This window comes from Haliotis rubra, unplaced genomic scaffold (assembly GCF_003918875.1).
Source record: "Haliotis rubra isolate DU_JTF1 unplaced genomic scaffold, ASM391887v1 Scf1100, whole genome shotgun sequence".
NCBI lineage: Eukaryota > Metazoa > Mollusca > Gastropoda > Lepetellida > Haliotidae > Haliotis > Haliotis rubra.
The window spans coordinates 238,390-257,781 of record NW_025765005.1 but is presented as its reverse complement, the minus strand read 5'-3'; the positions used below and the strand labels follow the sequence as shown (position 1 = coordinate 257,781).

Sequence of the window (19,392 nt, the reverse complement as noted above, 5' to 3'; positions counted from 1 at the left end):
TTACTATCAAATGCAAATTGGCTGATTCAGTTTCATATGTTTCAACGGTTTCAAGTCAGACTTAGCATATGTAATTTACAAGAAATACACAAAACATATTTATAATCAAGATCTCTGTTTTGTATGTCAAGTTTTGACGGATTGACCTCATATGGTTCTTTTGCAGAACAAACAGATATAACAAAAACACAATTAGAGGTCAGGATACATTCATCATGACGGTGTTTGTAATAAGTGTAATACGTAAGGTAGACACAAACTCTCTCAGTAGTTTCAACAGGTTTCACCATCATATGTAATGTTAGAAGACATAAATAAGAGATTTCATTTTTAATACTACATACATATGACAAATTCCGAATAAGCATGATTCCAAATACAATAAAACCAAAACCTACTTATATATAAAATCTTGAACAGGAAATCATTCGACGCGTGGAAGTGGCTACAGTGCCAAATAAAAGCCAACAAAGAATTACGTTTTTATTAATAATTGCCAAGGCAAGAAACTTAGATTTTCTTTCAGTGCCCATTTGAAAATATTATGACAACGATTTGATGCGTTGGTGACATTGAATCATATCATATCGGTTTTTCACTTTCATCACTAAAGGATCTTCAACGTTTTGTTTGCCTTTATAATCGACGGTCGGGCAAATACTTGTATATTTTAACTAATTCTATTATCTGATTGTAGGTTTTAGATATGGTTTGTTGAACCGTATATATTAAAAAGTAATTCTGACATGGTTTCATTCTCAGCGGCATGTTTGGTCATTAAAGCTGAGAGAAGCAATGCCGCCTGGTCCGAGGTTGCACATCACAGGGGAGGACACTCCATTCACATTGAACCAGAAGGTGACAGATTCTGCAGCTGCACCAGTCAGGCTGATGATGATGTCGTCACCGATGCTGATGTCAGTTACTCTCTGCGGGGACATCGGAACCCACTTGCTTAACTCGCCCTGAATGAGCACCTGCTTTCTGAAACAATAAATCCGCATTAGAATATCTGTCGACTATTCTGTAAAGAGTTAACTCGTGCTTGTTGGTTCCAAACGGAATGGTAAACCTGTACCATCTACCATTACCATACGAGGGTCGGTCAAAAAGTAGTCGGCCTAACTATATTCTTGATGTCCAATGTTTGAACAGCTTCCATTTTAGTTTGTAGGAATCATTAGCAAAGCCGTATAAAAAATTTCACATATGTGGGTAATGTGATTTACGAGATATTAGTCATCACAACATATTGGGGTATAATATTTTTAGAAAAAAAATGCAGAAAATGAAAAACGATCCGTCATTTAGTACCTCTTGGATAATGGTATGCCCTCAGATAATGACATATAAAATATGTTAGTATAGTATTGGATGACTTCCCGTCATAATCAAGAGTCAAAGCTTTGGATTGCTTGATTCATATTTAGTCGTGGGCTGTTTCTTTAAGGACGCCCCCATTTTATTTTCAAGATATTCAAACTGGCCCTGTTTACAATATACTGAGAGTTGACACTTGTGTGACCATTCAGTATTTACTTTGAACCTTTAGCATCATGTGTGAAAAAGTTAAAACATTAGAATACGTTATGTCCTTATTTCGTCGTCTGAAAGGGGGTGGGTAGTGTCTCCAAAACAAGCTGTTTCAGTAAACATGAAGGGAAATCACTTTAACAAGCGATTGTACTTTCAAATTGCTTTTTTATGCACTTTAATATCTAAGTTTGATTCTAGCGGACGTCTACCTATCTCAAACACACAAAAAGGTTTCTTGCATATTTTGTTACCTGAAGTTTGTGGTGGATTTATTGCAGATTTTGCGCTTGTGGGGGGTACCATGATAAAATTTCAAACAAAATGGGGATCGTAAGGCTGGAACGTAGCAAAACCAATTTGCTTGAGGTTGACAGATAATATGTAGAAAAATAAAACATAAAAACAGCTGCATTTGTATCTTCCACTGCCTCTGAGTCTATATCAAGTGCCCGCAGCTGCCGTTGACGTCGGTGTAAGGCTGTCAAAACGGGTCCACGATATGGTAGCCGTACAAGAAGGTGAGCGGCTCGCAGGCGATTACGTATGGTTTACGCAGGCACACGACCTTGGAACACTTCATTTCTGGTGGGTGCTGCAGTGACAAATCGATTGCGAAGGTCACGTTACACAATATAGCGGTCTTCTCTTTGTGACGTCACACGTGGTGAGGAAGGGGACGGTCATCTGTGGAGCCCGTTAATTGCAACCGTGTCCGTAGATTATGGATTGTCCGGCGACTGCATCCCATCACCATTGCAACGTCAGCTACGGTCGTACCCGTGTGCAGCATGCCAACGGCACGTTCACGCTGAACATTTGACAGTCGTGGCATTGAAATTCACAGTATCAATTCTTATTTGAACTCGTTTTCCTGGTTTGTCACTCTACCGGGCGCAAGTGAGCAGAAAAACACGTGTCTCATGTTGTCACGTGACAAGTGGTACGTGAAAACACACTTTTCGTCCAAAACTCGTTTGCATGTGCTACAGAATGGTGCACGTGGGCGTTGACGTGCGGCATGTCGTCTTTGACAATGTCTTTACCGTCAATATTCATGACTGTCAGTTAACAAATTTCAATACACTCTTTACCAATTCATGAGTGTGAAGTTTTTAATTCTACTGAGTATATATAGATCGTAGTCCATGTTTCTCACTTATATATCGGCGGCAGTTGCCCCTGTTTGGCAACATACATGTACAGCTGTATTTGATAAAGGTAAGCAAAATAGAGAAAAAAACAAAACGTTTGCTTTTCACATATCGGTTCCAGTTGCCCATTTTTGATGCACAGTTGCATTTAATGATGTCAAGCAAAAAAGAGAAATAATATGTTTTGATTTTGACATTCTTTTACTTTAGGCGTGGCTTAACGCACAGGATGTCGATAGTCAATATTTCGATGAGGGCGTCGATTTCAATAAATTCTATATGAAGGTAAGGTGTTGATATGCCTGCGAGTGTGTGTCAACACATCAATACATGTACAGGTGTTCTATTAAACTGGTTAATCTCCATTATCACACCCAATAGCCTCATGAACACCTCATGAACACGATAATAACTTACGTTCATCTAATAATGTTTATTAGTTCACATTGGGTCTTACATGATCAACTTAGCACCATTGACTATATATGGAGACATCATTCATGCATATGCACTGCATCAGACTCTCTCTGTCAGATTGAGACATATCCTTAAGACTCTGGCACAAAGTTCCCTTAAGAATCATGAACTCAACAGCCACTCCGGATTCTGAAACACATACGAATGACGGTTTATTCCCCCTTGCTGTTATTTATCTTATTGTATCCTTGCTGGTCATGTCCGCCAACGGAGTCGTCGTGCTCGTCGTCGCAAAGACAAAGGAGCTTCATTTGCCAACGTTGTGGACCGTCACTTGGATGGCCGTCTTTGACTTCTTCATGGGTCTGTATATTCTGGTTTTCATCGTCCCCTCTGCTTTCCTGAACCGATTTGCCTACTCTGATACAATGGTCAGTCTGGCTTCTTGTGTACTGACCTTTATATTAGGTCAAACGGTCTTCAACGTTGCATTGACCATCATGGAACGATGCATTGCTGTGTGCTGGCCGTTGAAATACTTCCACATTGTTACGAAAAAGCTCTTCGTCCAAGGAGTGACCATCTCCATTTTCCTCAGTTTACTACGAGTCGTTCTGATAACTGTACCCGATGGGGACTTCTACTTCCGTGAAGATTCTGCCATTTGTATTGTAGACTTCGATACCGTGCCGAATCTCATGGCATCCGTTGGATTTCCGATCATCACGCTATCTATGATCGTCATCTGTCTCGTGCTCATTTTCTTCAGGAAGCGAGTGGGTAAGAAACAAGTACGCCCTGAAGGAGTCAACAATCAACCAGAGGTCAAATTTCCTCTGATGTGTGTGATGTCAACAAGCGTTTTCTGCATTTCTTACGTACCATTCACAATAGGTATTATTACAAATTACATGTCCGGTAAAGACAATGTACCGACTCTCCTGGTTCGGATAATTATGACGTCGCTCCTATCCAACAGCCTGTGGAATGTCTTCATCTACACCGCCACCTACCAGCCATTCAGGGAGGCTCTCGTGTATCTATTCTGCAGGTCGTACTTCAGAAAGAAAAGGCAACAGGAGCTGTTTTCAGTGCGGTAAATAATACGTTCCGTTGTGCTCATATTAATATTCCGAAAAAGGGTAACTTTGATTATTTCATTGGAGATGAGAGTTTTGAATGGACACTGTTAGTCGTTTTAAACATATTGTTATCGACCAAATGTCAAATAACCGTGCAAATACTATATAGTTAAAGAAATGTTTGAGTTTTACTACACGCCTTCCATCAACGGATTTCAAAGCTATTTCAGCCTACAATTAACTCATCCAATTGTAGTTTTATTTCAATTATCCCACATAAGTAATTTATTCTAGTTTGTTTGGCTTTTTCATCGTATCCTCCTGAGAGGGTACGTAAGTCCCAAAACAATTAAAGTAAAATTAAACTTAATACTATTTTTAATCGCAGTGTATATGTTATTTTAATGTATGGCTAGATTGCGAAAACTTGCCAACATCTGAAGGGAAGGTGTAAATCCAGCTAGGGTCCATGCAGGAAGTAAATGTATTGTCAGTTCACATGTTCTTTAGTATGGTGACCAACCTTCGGTTGTTGGCGATCTAGAGCCTTTTTTATATCGTATTGTAATCTACAGTTATATGGTTTAGATTTAACTTAGTTTTGAATTGAAATATGTGATAGTATATAGGGTTTTTTTTACTGTCATTCGTTGACAGAGTTTTATAATTTGCCTTTATTTATTATGAAATTATAATTTGTTTTAGTCACGATGTGGCTGAAATATTGTCGTTGTGACTATAAATTGTAACTCACTCATTCACTTTTTCATCGTGTGTTCCAATGTCCACCATGTTCAAATGTAATCCTTCTGTTGTTCGTTAACCTGCTCAGGTTTTCACTCCTATGTCTAATATTATGATATTTATTTTGTTACTATTAATCCTCCACCTACTCTAGATAATTCTGTTCCATGTCATTAGTTAGGTTTGCCTGACTGCGGTATATGGATCTATACTGTAACGTCACCAGTGCAGTATAATAAAATCGTTGTCGTCCAGAACTTTTTGTTGACTTTGTTACCCCTAAACTGAGAAGAATTGAATATGAAGCAATAGAAACTCAAGAATAAATTGATGTTTTTATGTCTTTACCCGAGCACGATTTGGCGAACCTGTGGAACAGAGACTGTTTTAGGACATTCATATAAACTGTGTGACAATACCTTCATCCGGAAGGAGCGTGCAATTTCCAGACAAAAGAGGATAAAGTTACATAGTCATTCCACTCAGCATTCAGTTGGGCATCTGACTTAAGAATCAGAATAATGACTCAGGGGCATATCACTTTCAGTGATTATAGTCCCTCATTTTAAAAGGTGGTTCAGTTTCTGAAATTGAAATATTTCATGACTGTCGAACTGTAAGTGGTGCAACCATTGTCGAACTGTAAGTTCGGCACTTCAACGTTCGACACAACGGTGTTAAACTGTTTTTGTCATACGTACCCCTGAACCTTCAGGATAGGCGAGACATAGAATAGACAAAAGTCCACAGTGGTGCAGCCACTCATGGTGAGGGGTTTAGCGTCTGTCAGAGGCTGGATCTTGCTAGCGTTGTTGTAAGGGAAGATCATGGAACTTGGGAACTGAAAGAGAGACCAAAAAATTGCACATAAAGATCGACCATTACCTAACGGCAGTATAGCTCTAGTACTGTGGTTCTGCCTTAACATATTATCAGAGTGTTTATGACCATGAAAACACATAAGAAGGCAACCGAGTTGTTTTTGAACGACTGCAAGCAATGTACCAAGAACGTAGGTTCAACCCAATCCTACGTCCTTTCAAGGCAACACTTTCAATAAGAAAGCTTATTGTTGCAACACCCACGAGCCTTGACTGAACGTGGTTTCTATACTACTTTTGACCAACAAACGTAAAATTCTTACGACTATTTCTTGACAGGGTGGTTTTGTATTCACCACCACCGACTTTCCACTCTCCAATCAAGTCTCTGTGTTAACGTTTGTAAACGGAACAAAACACTGTGTCAACTTACTCCCTTGTAGCCAGCAGTGTCGGGCGTTATCGAGTAGTCACCATTTAGCTCTGCGGCAAGGATGATACCATACTTGTTCTGTCCTCCGAAATCTGAATATGTGGACCATACCTCTCCGTCTGGTCCTTCAAAGTCTCCAAAGGCAATCTGAAAAGTAAGACCATGTTTTTTACATTTCAGACAAACGCGTAGAGCTCTCGAGATATATGTTTCTGTAAAATTGAACTTACTCTTCGAATCCTATTGTCTATGGCGGTAGCAGGACGAGATGGTTTCAGAATAAGTCCGTCCTCATTGACAGATCTGCAAACAAATTTAGGAAACATTGATTTAGTTGCTTGGGTGAAATATACAAAAGTTGTGGTAACTGTTATAATCATTACAGTCTGGTGTCCCTGGTCCAATTCCAATGGTAACAGTAGAATATTGCAACATATTCCTTAACATATACAACACTCCTCGAACACGTAGAGTTCATGTGACTGAAATCACTGTTCATTGCGGCGTTACACAAGATTCATTCAACAAACCTTATTCACCAAGCCTTGTGTGAGGTTTGGTGTCTCCACACTGACAAAGCTTTGAAAACGTGTGATGTATTTACCTCATGATTAATGTTTTGTTCGACCCGCCGACCATATCACTTATACCGACAGGACCCGTGCTCAGAGTAGCGACAACTGCATTCAGCGCTGTGTTTGGTTCCGACCCGTCTGGAACAAAATATAACACTTCATCAGCGGCGTAGCAAATATAAACATAGAATACAGACAAACGCCGCTGTGTCGAACTTTAATGTGTCGAACCGAGTGTTGTTTCGAAGTAAAAGTTTAGTCCATTCGCAATCGTTATTTATCCGTTTACTTTTCAGTTGTGTCGAACCATGGATAACTCGAAATTTTAACGTAGGTACCTTCAACTTCAACACAATGATTTTTTACTATCTTCAGATTAAAAATGTTTTAAGTGTGTTAGATTGAGTTTAGATTCGTAAAACTTACAAATGCAAATTACAAATTTCTTGAAAATTGAACCTGAAGTGCATTTAGTTTTGTCTCTGGAAATAGTACTTTCTAGTAAACAAAGACTTGTTAGTGTTTCATCTCTCATTTCAGTAAACATCACTTAAAGTGGTGAAAATATGACACAATTATATGTACACCATCCTTCTGTATACACACATACATCTACTAAGTTATAGTGAATAGTTTCACGATATTTCAGTAATGATGGAATTATATTCCCACGTGCTTATGCATTTCAACAATTGCCCACAACTATGCTTTACGAATCCAAGTCTCTGCTCGGGATCCCTCCAGTGAGAACGTCCAGCTACGGGAAGAGAACCTTCAAGTATGCTGCCGCAAAGACATGGAACGAACTGCCTGAATGTTTGAAAAACTGTTCAAATCTACATAACTTCAAACGAAGTCTCAAAACTCATCTCTTCAGAATATCATATCCAGATGACTAGTTTCATCTCAAGTGACCATGTTTTTAATTCTGTGCGCTTTGAGCATTTACTGTGAATGGAAATAGCGCGGTGCAAATGAACTATGATAATAACAAAAAATAATAATACTTCATGAAACCCTTTCAGACATAAGGCAATAGGGTGGTGGGGTAGCCTAGTGGTTAAGGCGACCCGGGTTTGATTCCCCATATAGGCATTGTGTCTGAAGCTCATTTTCTGTGTCCCCCGCCCTGATATTGCTGGAATATTGCGTAAAACTAAACTCAATATTAGGCAATAATTCCATTCATCTGGATAAACGTAATGTGATAGTTCCAAAACTAGCAAACCTACCTCAGTACTATGGAACAGTACCGCATTAAAAAGGAAATTAGGCATTAACTATGTGGTTGATCTGTGTGGATTTGTTTGAAAATGTTTCCTTACTGTATGAGTTGCCTGTTTGATTTGAAGTTGTCCAGAAATTGTCCTTATACGGAGCTAAACCAATTGCCCAAGCCAACAGTGATGTCAAGCCAATCTTCCAGTGGTCACTGCCGGGATGATAGTCTCTGCTTGCCCTTGCCTGAAAAAGTGAATACTCATTCAGTGCAGCAGAATGAAATACTTCCTCTGAGGTAGTGAGCAGTTGCGCGGTGAGGCATCACATTACTATAAGGGTAATGCTATTTTTGAGGGCATTATCATTTGCAGATGCCCGCGGTCTTCCATTAACTGCCCGACGAAGGAGGGCAGTTGAAAAAGACCGAGGACTTCTGCAAATGATAATGCCCTCAAAAATAGCATTACCGTTATTATTGCTAAAATACATGGAATTTGTGTTGAAAAGAAAAAGGAAACAATGAAGGAATTTGACTGTAAGTTTACTCAAAACCAACTTCTGACGGGGTTGACTGCCCGATTGCAATTACGTCATCGAACAATTCAAGTGACGTCACAACAGAAAGTGACAAGACCATAGCCTGCAAGATGTCAAACTATGTCAGTGTTCGGTTTTGGTCCATCAACAGCCTTAATAGTGCAATTGTTAAGGTTAGCACCAACAAGAAAGCCAATATTACCGCTATTACAAGTGGGAATTCGGGTTGCTTTGACTTGTTTGACCAAGAATATCTGCCAGTCGAAAGCCAATTAATGTCGAATGAACCATAAGCCCACGCACCCACTATGACGTCACTTGACAACAGAACTGATAGTGGCCCGTCGTTAAGGTTGAGCGGTCCAATATCATTTGCAGCGGCCCTCGATTTTCTTATAATAGGAGGGGCGTTTCATGATAATTCCATGTGTTTTAGCTATAGGGTTAGAAGGAACTTATTTCAATCCGCTGTAACCCTAGCTCACTATACGCCGTTCGACTGAACGTACTCATGAGGTCAGTCAATGACCATTTCTATTATGAGCTGATTCTAGCTCAACTGGAGCAACATTTTTGTCAAAAAATTGGTGGAAATACTAATATGAGTAATTAAAGGGTATAAAATGAAAGCTCACGGTGTTCATATTATGTGAAATACTACATACAGGTCGACAGAAACAGACTTGTGAAGTGAATCTAGGGTTTTAGGAACACAAGGCAACCTCATATTTTGGCTTAACAATGAAGTTGACATGCTTAATATGTCTCACGTGTGCCCACTTGAGCAATGTGAAATGTGGATATTAACACACTGCATTCAAGTATGGTTACCAAAGGTTTATCGATACTCATTGCTTATATATGAATAGGCTTATATCATTGTACACAACGATTGATTGCACTGACATTTGTTATTATAAATATTCTTGGAGATCTTGTCCTTGATCTTTTCACTTTGTGAATAAAATACGTCAAAACTAAAATAAAACATAAAAAGCATACCTATGTATATTTTTTAAAGATAGATACCTTAGTCATGAAGAACGAATTGATCTAAGGTTACTTTCGGTCCTCTAGAAATGGCCAAGCGTTACCTGTATTTACACGGTCAAAAATCAGAAAACACACAAGCCTTCTTGACACATATTGCCGAGAAGGTGACATTGATACTTTATATGCAGGTTTCAAACAGGACAAAAATGAGTAGCTCCAGTACAGGGTGTGTTTCATACATGGTTTTTATCTTATCATTTTGGTTTCACTGAATGACAATGTTGCTCACCCACCTGTGTTACTACAGGTATTTCCAGTGACTGGAGAGCGTGGCGGGGATACGTCATGCAATATTGGATTCTCAAGCCATTATTGGCAGCTGCTTTGCCCATCTCCATCAACCACTGCCTGCCCAAGTTAACGTCAGTATGAAGCTGCGTCACTTTGTCAAACTGCGCGTCTAAAGAGTCCTGAAACAGGAAAATATGTTTCTTCGAAGACTTTTCTGAGATCTACGAGTAGGAATATCCTGTAACAGTAACGGCTGGAACTCATTAGTCAGCATTGTATTATAGTCATTTTCAATTAAGGAAGACTTTTCTTTTTTTACTATTATTTCTCAGCTGTACTACCTCAGAATAAACATACAACTGTCTGAAAGGGTAGTTTTACCTCTTCGAAAACAACCAGCCCCCACTGGCGCGCAGAAGACATAAGATCTTGCCAAAATCGCTGAAAGAACAATATGATTAGTTATCCGTGACACGAACACATAGCATCAATATATGGTTTTCTGTTAAAACAATATTTGTTTTAAGAGTGCTTGAGATAGGGCTGCAGGAACCACAATGTTATTCCTATATGGAACATGTCCCCAGCAGACTATGATTGTTGTACCAGACAAAATCATTGGGATGGTCAGGTTTATTGATATGCCCGGATGCATGTCATAGGGTCCCGACTGTGTTGACCATGCTCAGAGTGTATCAATGACTAGATTGTTTTGACATTCGGGAGTATTTATGTATTGAGATTTTAAACAATAAAGAAACGGGAAAATGTGCTCACCTCATCAGTTGGCAGTGCTTTTTCCCCATCAATAATGAAGTTGTAAGCGCCTCCATTCTTCTTGGCATATGTATTATTAGATGACCTGGCAAAAGAAGTAAAAAGGTTCAAAGTTTCAGCTTCCCTTAGGGGAAACATGACTCATCCTTCTTCTCAAGTAGTCGAGGTCTGCATCTGAATACCTTCACTGAATTCATGGATTTGAATCTCAGATTTACCCTGAGCATGATTCTCGATTGGTTTTACAGAACGAAACATTGAAAAAATAACACCAAAATGACGCAAACTGAATATTTAAACATGTCGGTTGTAATGCTCCAATCATCAAACAAGATCCAATAACCAATTCCCAGGACATCCGACTGTGTCGTAAAATAACTCTCAATCAGTCAAAAGTCTTGCATGAATCAAGTTGAAAAATTAAAATGTTCATGGCTTCACCAACACCTGGAGAGCTCACAAGTGAATCAATGTCGTTTCTCTCAATGTACACGTGCGAGTATATTTTAGATGACAAATGTTAGGATGAGACTGGAACTTACCAAAACTTGCTGTGAGCCAGAACAGGCAGGCTAGTCTTGTTGTACAGCCACCTGAATATCAAACAAAAAATAATGTAAATAACGGCAATGTGACTTTGTTCAGACAAGCGTGTTCATCATCGGTATGGCATGTACTTATTGTTATGACACTAAATGTATACGTTAACCTAACCTGTGATCGATTTCAACAAAACGTTTCAGGAAACATTTGTTACATAATTAAACATTAATAATCTTTTATCCAAAAATGATTAACTTAGGAGATAATGACATATCATCTTGACATACTTGCTCACAGTAACATTCCTCTTGAATTTAGTGAGCGCATGAATATATATTGTCCATAAACATGTTGCATTAAAGCTTCAAATGAATTAACTTGGCAACCGCTATGAAGTGTTATCTGGTACATTCCTGTCATGCGATACTCTTCTTTCTTTGATACATGTGCTCTCTTGTACGGTCATGCCATGCTTTGTCTTCTGTCATTCCACGCTACTCTTACACATTCCTATCATGCAATGCTTTGTTTTCTGTCATTCCACGCTATCTTACACATTCCTATCATGCAATGCTTTGTTTTCTGTCATTCCACGCTATCTTACACATTCCTATCAAGCCATGCTTTGTTCTCTGTCATGCCACGCTATCGTACACATTCCTATCATGTCATGCTTTGTTTTCTGTGATGCCACGCTATCTTATCATGCCACATTCCTTCAAGCCATGCTTTGTTTTCTGTCATTCCACGCTATCTTACACATTCCTACCATGTACATTGCCTATCATGCTTTGTTTTCTGTCATTCCACGCTATCTTACACATTCCTATCAAGCCATGCTTTGTTTTCTGTCATGCCACACTATTTTATACCTTTTCTGCCGTTCCACGCTATCTTACACATTCCTATCATGTCATGCTTTGTTTTCTGTCATGCCACGCTATCTTACACGTTCCTATCAAGCAATGCTTTGTTTTCTGTCATGCCACAATATCTTACACATTCCTACCATGCCATGCTTTGTTTTCTGTCATTCCACGCTATCTTACACATTCCTATCATGTCATGCTTTGTTTTCTGTCATTCCACGCTATCTTACATATGCTTTGTTTTCTGTCATTCCTACATATTCCTATTAAGCAATGATGTCTTATACACTTTGTCATGCAACCTTTTTTTACCACTGTTATTCAGTGGTTTCTCAACAACGGGAAGTGCGATTTCCTTAACGTACTCCAATCCGTTGGGAAACACGTCAGGCCTGGGTTCCCATTGCATGATGGCGTGATGAGAATCAACGTAGTACCACCAATCGTCATACTGGAAATATCTGGAAAATAGACAATAAAGACTTAAAGCCCAGATATTATTTACAAAGTATCAATTTAAATCAACAATTGCTGGCTGTTAATTGATGTGTACAGTAAATTTGGACTGCCAGCCCTTGTTTTGATAGTTTCGGAATGATATAGTTTGTGACCTGTGTAATCTCAGAGTGCACCTTCATTTCTGATCTTTTATTTTGTATGTGTATTAGAATCTAAATTTTCTCTCATTGTAAAATATATTCCTATTTTGCAAAAGAAACGGTCAAAAACATTTCGGTTTTTCATTTTATAATATTCGATATGATATTCAATATCTATTTTGAAGTCCTACAAATATCAGTGCAGGGTTTGTTAACATACCTGACTGGAAGCCCAATTTGCTGGATGTAACTGACAACATCCAAAACAGTGTCCTGGTAGTTTTTTCCTTTCTCTGACTCGTGGTAGTAATATGCACCTGTGAAAATGGATGTCCGACATGCACAGGTATGATTATAAGACTGGCGTATTTGCAAGAATGGGGAGAACTTAGAATTATCCCCAATTCCAAACACAAATGCCAAACAGCTTCGATTATTTCCAAACATGGATTGGTTTTGAGTGGTCTATATCAGAAGTATTCGTCATCACAATGCTTTGCAGACCATTGTTACATCATCAATTAACATGGCATCACAATCAAATGACATCCCTAACCTCTGACAGTAACGCTGTTATAATATTCGACATGAACATGCGTCAGACACAGGTTATTACTGTTGAATATAGAGGATGATGAATTATGTTGGATGATAAATATGATCTCACCCTCGTGTCTTTCAAGGTGAAGTAAACACATAAACATGGCTGTTATTATTCCTATTTTAGATATCGAAGAGTTGTAACAGATGTCCGTTTGTTGATAAACATGCACTTACCATTGTCAGTCCAGTATCCTAGATAGTTGATTGTCATATCAGATTTGACAAATTCTTCCTTATGCCCATACCACGTCTGGAGTATTTCTCCCCAGCTGACAAAGGCCTACATACATCAAACATATTCATTCATTCACAACAACAGAATTCTTAGTAGATCTTACATGGAGAATAATGTTAGTCGTTTGAAAAATATTTTAATGGGGCAAATTTTAAGAGGAAAGAAAATGAGTGAACAGTTTGCTTTCAGCAATGCCCACCAGCGTTAAGTCTGAGTTTGTGTTAAGAGTTGAGTGAGTTTGGTTTTACGCCGCTTTTAGCGATACTCCAGCAATATCATGGCGGGGGACACCAGAAATGGGCTTCACACATTGTACCAATATGGGGAATCGAACCCGGGTCTTCGGCGTGACGAGCGAACGCATTAACCACTAGGCTACCCCACCACCCTGTTTAGAGTGAAAGGTAAATTAATGGCAATGAAAGTATAGGTGTATGGCGCTTACTTTGTTGATTCCTTGGTTGCCGCAGAACATGATGTAACTTGTCTCAAAATCTTTTGGCACAGTGTTCACGCCTCCCATTATGCCCCAGAAAGCGTTATTGATGCCTTTGTGGTTGTTCTGGTGATAGAGTGATGATGCCATGAACTCACTTGCTGGAGCTATGATCAGGGTGTTCGCCGTCTTAGATCTGTCAAACAAAGCTAGTGGGCCGCTTCCGTGGCCGTAGAGAATGTCAAATGTTGTGTCGCCCCATCTGAAATATACTCACAGCTTCATCATTTCGAAATAGTAAACGACAATCAGAAAACAGAGAGTGAGTGAGTGAATGAGTAAGGTTTTACGCCGCTTTTAGCAATATTCCAGCAACATCACGGCGGGGGACACCAGACAGAAAAACAGAATTCAGTTTTAAATAATTGCATGATAATGTATATGTTTAGAGTTTCTTTTGCGTATGAAAGCCTAATTATACCACTTTCGTGTATAAAATATGTTTTTAAGCCACACTATCTCGTTATTTCAAGTGCTTCCTTAGTTTGTTCTGAATACTGCGATTATGTTTCCACAATTTTGATTATTCGTTCATAATTTTAATGATTTCCTCGTTATTTGAAGTTTTCTTCCAAAGTCAAAATTGCAATGTTCTTTTCGTTAATTCAAGTTTCTATGAAACACGAATATTTTCTTGTAATTTCGAGTATTTTGTCGAATTTTCGAGTTTTGAAATTACACTTAAAAAAATAATCTAAATCACGAAAATATAACCGAAATGACAAGAAATAATCTAAATTTAGTAAATATTAATAAATACTTGAAATAACAAGAAATTTCAGGAGTTTCGAACATTTTTCGAAAATAAACTTTACCAAAGTGGCACCATTATGCTTTTGTAGTTGTAATGCCGTATCATTGTACACATATTTCACCCATCATCGAACTTACAGGTTAGCTTGCATACTCTGGCTACCAAACTGATTTCCTGCAAAGTACAGGTAGCCCATTGGAACTTCAACCTCTTCTAATGCAATGCTTGGAAAGCCAGAAATCGTCTCCGAGACAGTGTCAGCAGCTGTGTTGTTGGAGCCGGTGATGAACTTCTACAACGTGACAATCACAGAAATGTTCACGAGTTATGGCTAAGCATTGACGTAGCATTGAATCGTCCTGAAACTCCTGAAACTCCAGAATTCAACTCTTATGCCTCTGATGTACGTGTCCTAAACATGCAGCGTATTGCAATCTGATGATGATATATACTCATGCCAATAATGGTTGTCACCCCTTCAATTTTTTTAATTGGAGAGGGTGTGGGGTGGGTGTGTGAGGTGTGTGTGGGGGTTGGGGTGGGGAGGGGGTGACAACCATTATTGGCATGAGTATATATTAGAACATTTTTGGCTTAATGGTCGGATGTTCGTATCCTTTCAAGGTCTTGATACTGCTGCTGGGGTCAGTATGTCGGATAGAGATGGTATATATGTCATTGGGTAGTTACCCTGAAATAAAGAAATAATTGTCTTTATGTTATGTAGTGTCATACCTGTTTGAACAACACGAACGGTAAAGCCGGATCGTTGTAGGTGAATATGCTTGGATCTGGTTTGTACTGTACAATGCTGGCCTCGATCTGAGTGGACCCTGCCTGATACACGAAGCTGTTGGAGTCCCACTGACCTATCAGGTCAACACCACTGGACTGGCTGTGCTTGACCAGCTGTAGCGAGCCATCGGCAAAGGTGAAGATGTCTCCATCCGCCCGGAAGAAGTAGGGACCGCTTTCCAACCAGGTTTTCCCCTGGACAACGACGTAGAATGAACCGCTCGTGGTGTCGACGTTCACAGCAAAGTCTTGTCCTGAAGAAGAATTCAGATGTTCAACGGAAATTGAGTGAGTGAGGAAGGGGGGCCAGCGAGTTTATTCCAAGAAAAGTAAGATACTTTATGAATGACAACTTTAATATATTATGATGCGACGTTTCGGTATAGGTTCTCATGCCGTCGTCAAGCAAGTGAAACGTCGCATCATAATAAAATAAAGAAGTTGTCATCCCTAAAGTATCTTACCTTTCTTATTGGAATATATTAATATATTATGATGCGACGTTTCGGTATAGGTTCTCATGCCGTCGTCAAGCAAGTGAAGACTTTGGTTTGGTATGTTTTAACAACCAATCATGTAACTCTATTGAGTCAAAACATCAGACTGAGGAAGTCATTGATAATTAGGATATCGACATGTTTGTTTAGGTGGGGTCCATTGTCCTATTGTCAATCATGTAAAAATTCAAATCAAAAGTGTAAAAAACAGTTAAAAATGGGTCCAAATGATATTGTTTATGATGATAATGCATGCACATTCACAAAGAGTGATAAAGTTGGGTTTTGGATATGAAAGAATAGTTGTTTTCCGTAAAAAGGGACCGAATGCTGAAATTGGACTTTTGTCTCTTTAAAACACATTCCAACCACTTGAATGCAGCATGCGACGTTTTGGTATAGGTTCTTATGCCATCGTCAAGCAAGTGAAACGTCGCATCATAATACAATAAAGAAGTTGTCATCCCTAAAGTATCTTACCTTTCTTATTATTCTTTTTAAACTTTTGCGACAATGAAGTCACACGACGTTACTTTATTAGCAAACTGAAAAGTACTTAATATTTTCCACCCACATCATATCAGTAACACGTTTGGTCTGCGAGCTGGTAGACGACAGGAAAACATTGTACTTCCGGCAAATCTAGGAACTCGGCAGTTCTCAGACAGAAGAGTGGAAAAATCCCCCACTGGCAAACATCCTGATCCTTGCTGGGGCGTGGTGTGATCTCACCATTATCGTCACATAAGCGCCATTGATATTACAAACATCAAAGTAGGTCCCGAAGTACGTTTGCTTTTAAATCAGATTCTTAAGGTTTGACGGGTGAGAAAAGTGATTATTGGCCAGGTGATACATGTTGGCATTGTGTGGCACATCAGGACGGAGTTTCATCTTTTGTTCCATAAACATTTCTTCAAAACGGTGATCCTGAGCAAACCCCGAGTAGTATATTTACATCAAAACGAGTAACGTACACGACGCAGGTGTTTGGCAGGGATATAAGTGTATATATTTAATAATATGAACGCGCGCTCGCGCTTATGTGTGTGTGTGTGTGTGTGTGTGTGTGTGTGTGTGTGTGTGAAAAGAGATATTGTGCGTGCGTCTGTGTCTCTCTTCGTGTGTGTGTGTGTGTGTGATATATTGTGCGTGCGTCTGTGTCTGTCTCTTCGTGTGTGTGTGTGTGTGTGTGTGTGTGTGTGTGTGTGTGTGTGTGTGTGTGTGTGTGTGTGTGTGTGTGTGTGTGTGTGTGTGTGTGTGTGTGTGTGTGTGTGTCCCTGAGTTAAGTAGGTTAAAGTACCTACACTGATAATCACAGTTGTGCCTATGAGATAAGTATATATCTATAAGTATCATGACCGGCAGCACAGATTCATGTGCGGGTCAACGGCCTGCCTTTAAATGGCCTTGATGGCCACTGATGCAATGCATTGTGCATGACGTGCGGGATACTACTTCAGACCATTATAACAACCGGGAGTATGTTATGCGTTGGTCGTTCAGTGCTTAAGGGACGCGGCTTTGCACATACAATCTCGAAGCGCCCGAGACGATGGGGACATCCCTGCAACTTTGTCACATAAAACATGTGGCGTATCATTTTTGGCCAATTATCCTCATGTCACCACAATTCATGACCTGTAAGAACATTTGGACATGTCACTCACCCGTTTCTCAATCCTGTCTTCATTACAACAATAGCGAGTCACATTTGGTCGCCATCATGCCAACGCTATCTTAATATAAGGTTCATATCAGACAGATATGAAAATGTCACCTTGAGCAGATGTATATTGAATTTTACTTTTCCTAAAATCTAAAACAATATGAACATTTTTATCATATTTGGACTCACCTGTGCAGACATTTGAAACGGTGAGGACAGCAACGATCAGCAGCAGCTTCATCTTTGTTCGGACATCACACGTTGAGTGATATTACGTAACACTTTGAACGGTCTTACAGAGACCTTGAATCATTATCTAACAAGGTTATATGTTATCACGCAACGACCTTGCGTTTATCTGAGTTCGATATCTGGGTTCGATACATGTATGTATGCACATAAACATAAAGACACCAGTAGCAGAATAATCACGAAATTGCAACATGAATTCATTACAGTAAGTGAGGATTCTTGGGAAAGGCAGTCAGCAAAATAGTCAGAGGTCGTTTAATCTTGAGTGAACTATATGTTGGCCAAAGACATCTTTGCTCAATCTTGCTCAATATAATCTCCTGCTGATTTGACAGACATGCATTGGGAGTGCATTGTAAGAATGACAATGTCCTCAAATCTTCAACAAATGTGCTTCAGACACATGAAATCCTGGCTCCTGACCACCTGATCGGTTTGGTCGTCACCATGGATTGTTGGGGACTTGCGGTCGCCTGGAATCCTTCCGGGTTGTCGAGATTGACATAGTGGTTCTTGCTAGCATCATTTCACTGACAGACAGAAGTTTATTCGTAATATCGGCCTCATGGCCTATAATACAGTCACAAACTTTGCCAGTTTCTTGAAACAGTGGTCATAATTTGTATTAGGATCTTACTATAAAAACATAATGTAAAAATGGTGCTATGCAGTATATGACTTGGGGGGGGTTTTGGATTGCAAAATTGACGGCAGAGTGAGTGGGCCTTTGTAGACATTTTGTAATTGTTTGAAGTAACTGTCTCTGTACCGCTGATATTTGTCACCTCGGAAGAATACATGATTCTCAGTTTCTGTTTCTGCGGCATCACAGAATGAACACAAATAGTTCGTACGTGGGGCATCCTCATTAAGTCTGTACATGTTCACTTTGAAGTTGTTATTCGAAATACGAAACTTGATAAGTGCACGGATCAGATGTTTATATTTTAGTTCTGTTATGTAGGTCTCCAGGCAAAGTTCATGTTTAAACTGTGAATGATGGCGGAAAAAGGCAGAGCTGTTGATTTCGTTGTGCCAAGTTTGGTAGGCGATATCCTTCAATCGTTGTTCGAAAGTATACATGAATAGCTGAACGTTAGCAACGCCCTGGTTTAACCAGACATGAGAAAACCCGTTTCTGAATAGTAAGTTTCTAACATTGGATGCCCAATTTGTTCTGAACATTTCATTGTTTATACTCGTCACAATCGAAATGTTATACAAAAGACATTTAGAAATAGTTCTTGTTGTTACATTGCCTGGTCCTCTAACGGTATCAACCAACAACTACGGCCATCAGAGTACAAACAAACCAAGAAGGCATTGCTTTTCAGGGTAACTCTTCCATTTCGTCTGTTTGCAGTATAAGATAGGCCTTGAACAAAGCAGATAGACAATCGCCAGAACTTGGAGTTGTCAACCTTCTACGGCTAGGACTTCAGCCAAGGAACATGTCAACTGAGATTCATCACTCAACTTGAGCCAAGGTAGTGACGTTTGAA

At 39.4% G+C, this 19,392-nt stretch overlaps 1 protein-coding gene across 1 annotated transcript; it reads right to left on the bottom strand.

Moving 5' to 3' along the window:
* Nucleotides 1–315: 315 nt before the first annotated feature.
* LOC124286584 lies at nt 316–17,961 on the bottom strand. The gene is made up of 17 exons (XM_046722958.1): nt 17,828–17,961; nt 15,413–15,726; nt 14,815–14,969; nt 13,873–14,125; nt 13,367–13,472; nt 12,810–12,906; nt 12,356–12,451; nt 11,121–11,171; nt 10,579–10,663; nt 10,183–10,242; nt 9,804–9,980; nt 8,085–8,223; nt 6,789–6,897; nt 6,415–6,487; nt 6,185–6,331; nt 5,632–5,771; nt 316–984 (listed from the first exon to the last, which is right to left on the bottom strand). The coding sequence occupies exons 1-17, from the start codon at nt 17,877–17,879 to the stop codon at nt 759–761; spliced, it is 2,280 nt and encodes a 759-aa protein (XP_046578914.1). The 5' UTR covers nt 17,880–17,961; the 3' UTR covers nt 316–758.
* Between the last annotated feature and the right edge of the window lie 1,431 nt (nt 17,962–19,392).

Excerpts from the sequence above, each read along its gene's own strand:
- LOC124286584 (XM_046722958.1), bottom strand. The coding sequence starts at position 17,879 with ATGAAGCTGCTGCTGATCGTTGCTGTCCTCACCGTTTCAAATGTCTGC. Across the intron at positions 12,452-12,809 it reads CAAATTGGGCTTCCAGTCAG|ATATTTCCAGTATGACGATT; the intron begins GTATGTTAACAA and ends TCTATTTTCCAG. Across the intron at positions 6,898-8,084 it reads TCAAACAGGCAACTCATACA|ACGGGTCGGAACCAAACACA; the intron begins GTAAGGAAACAT and ends ATTTTGTTCCAG.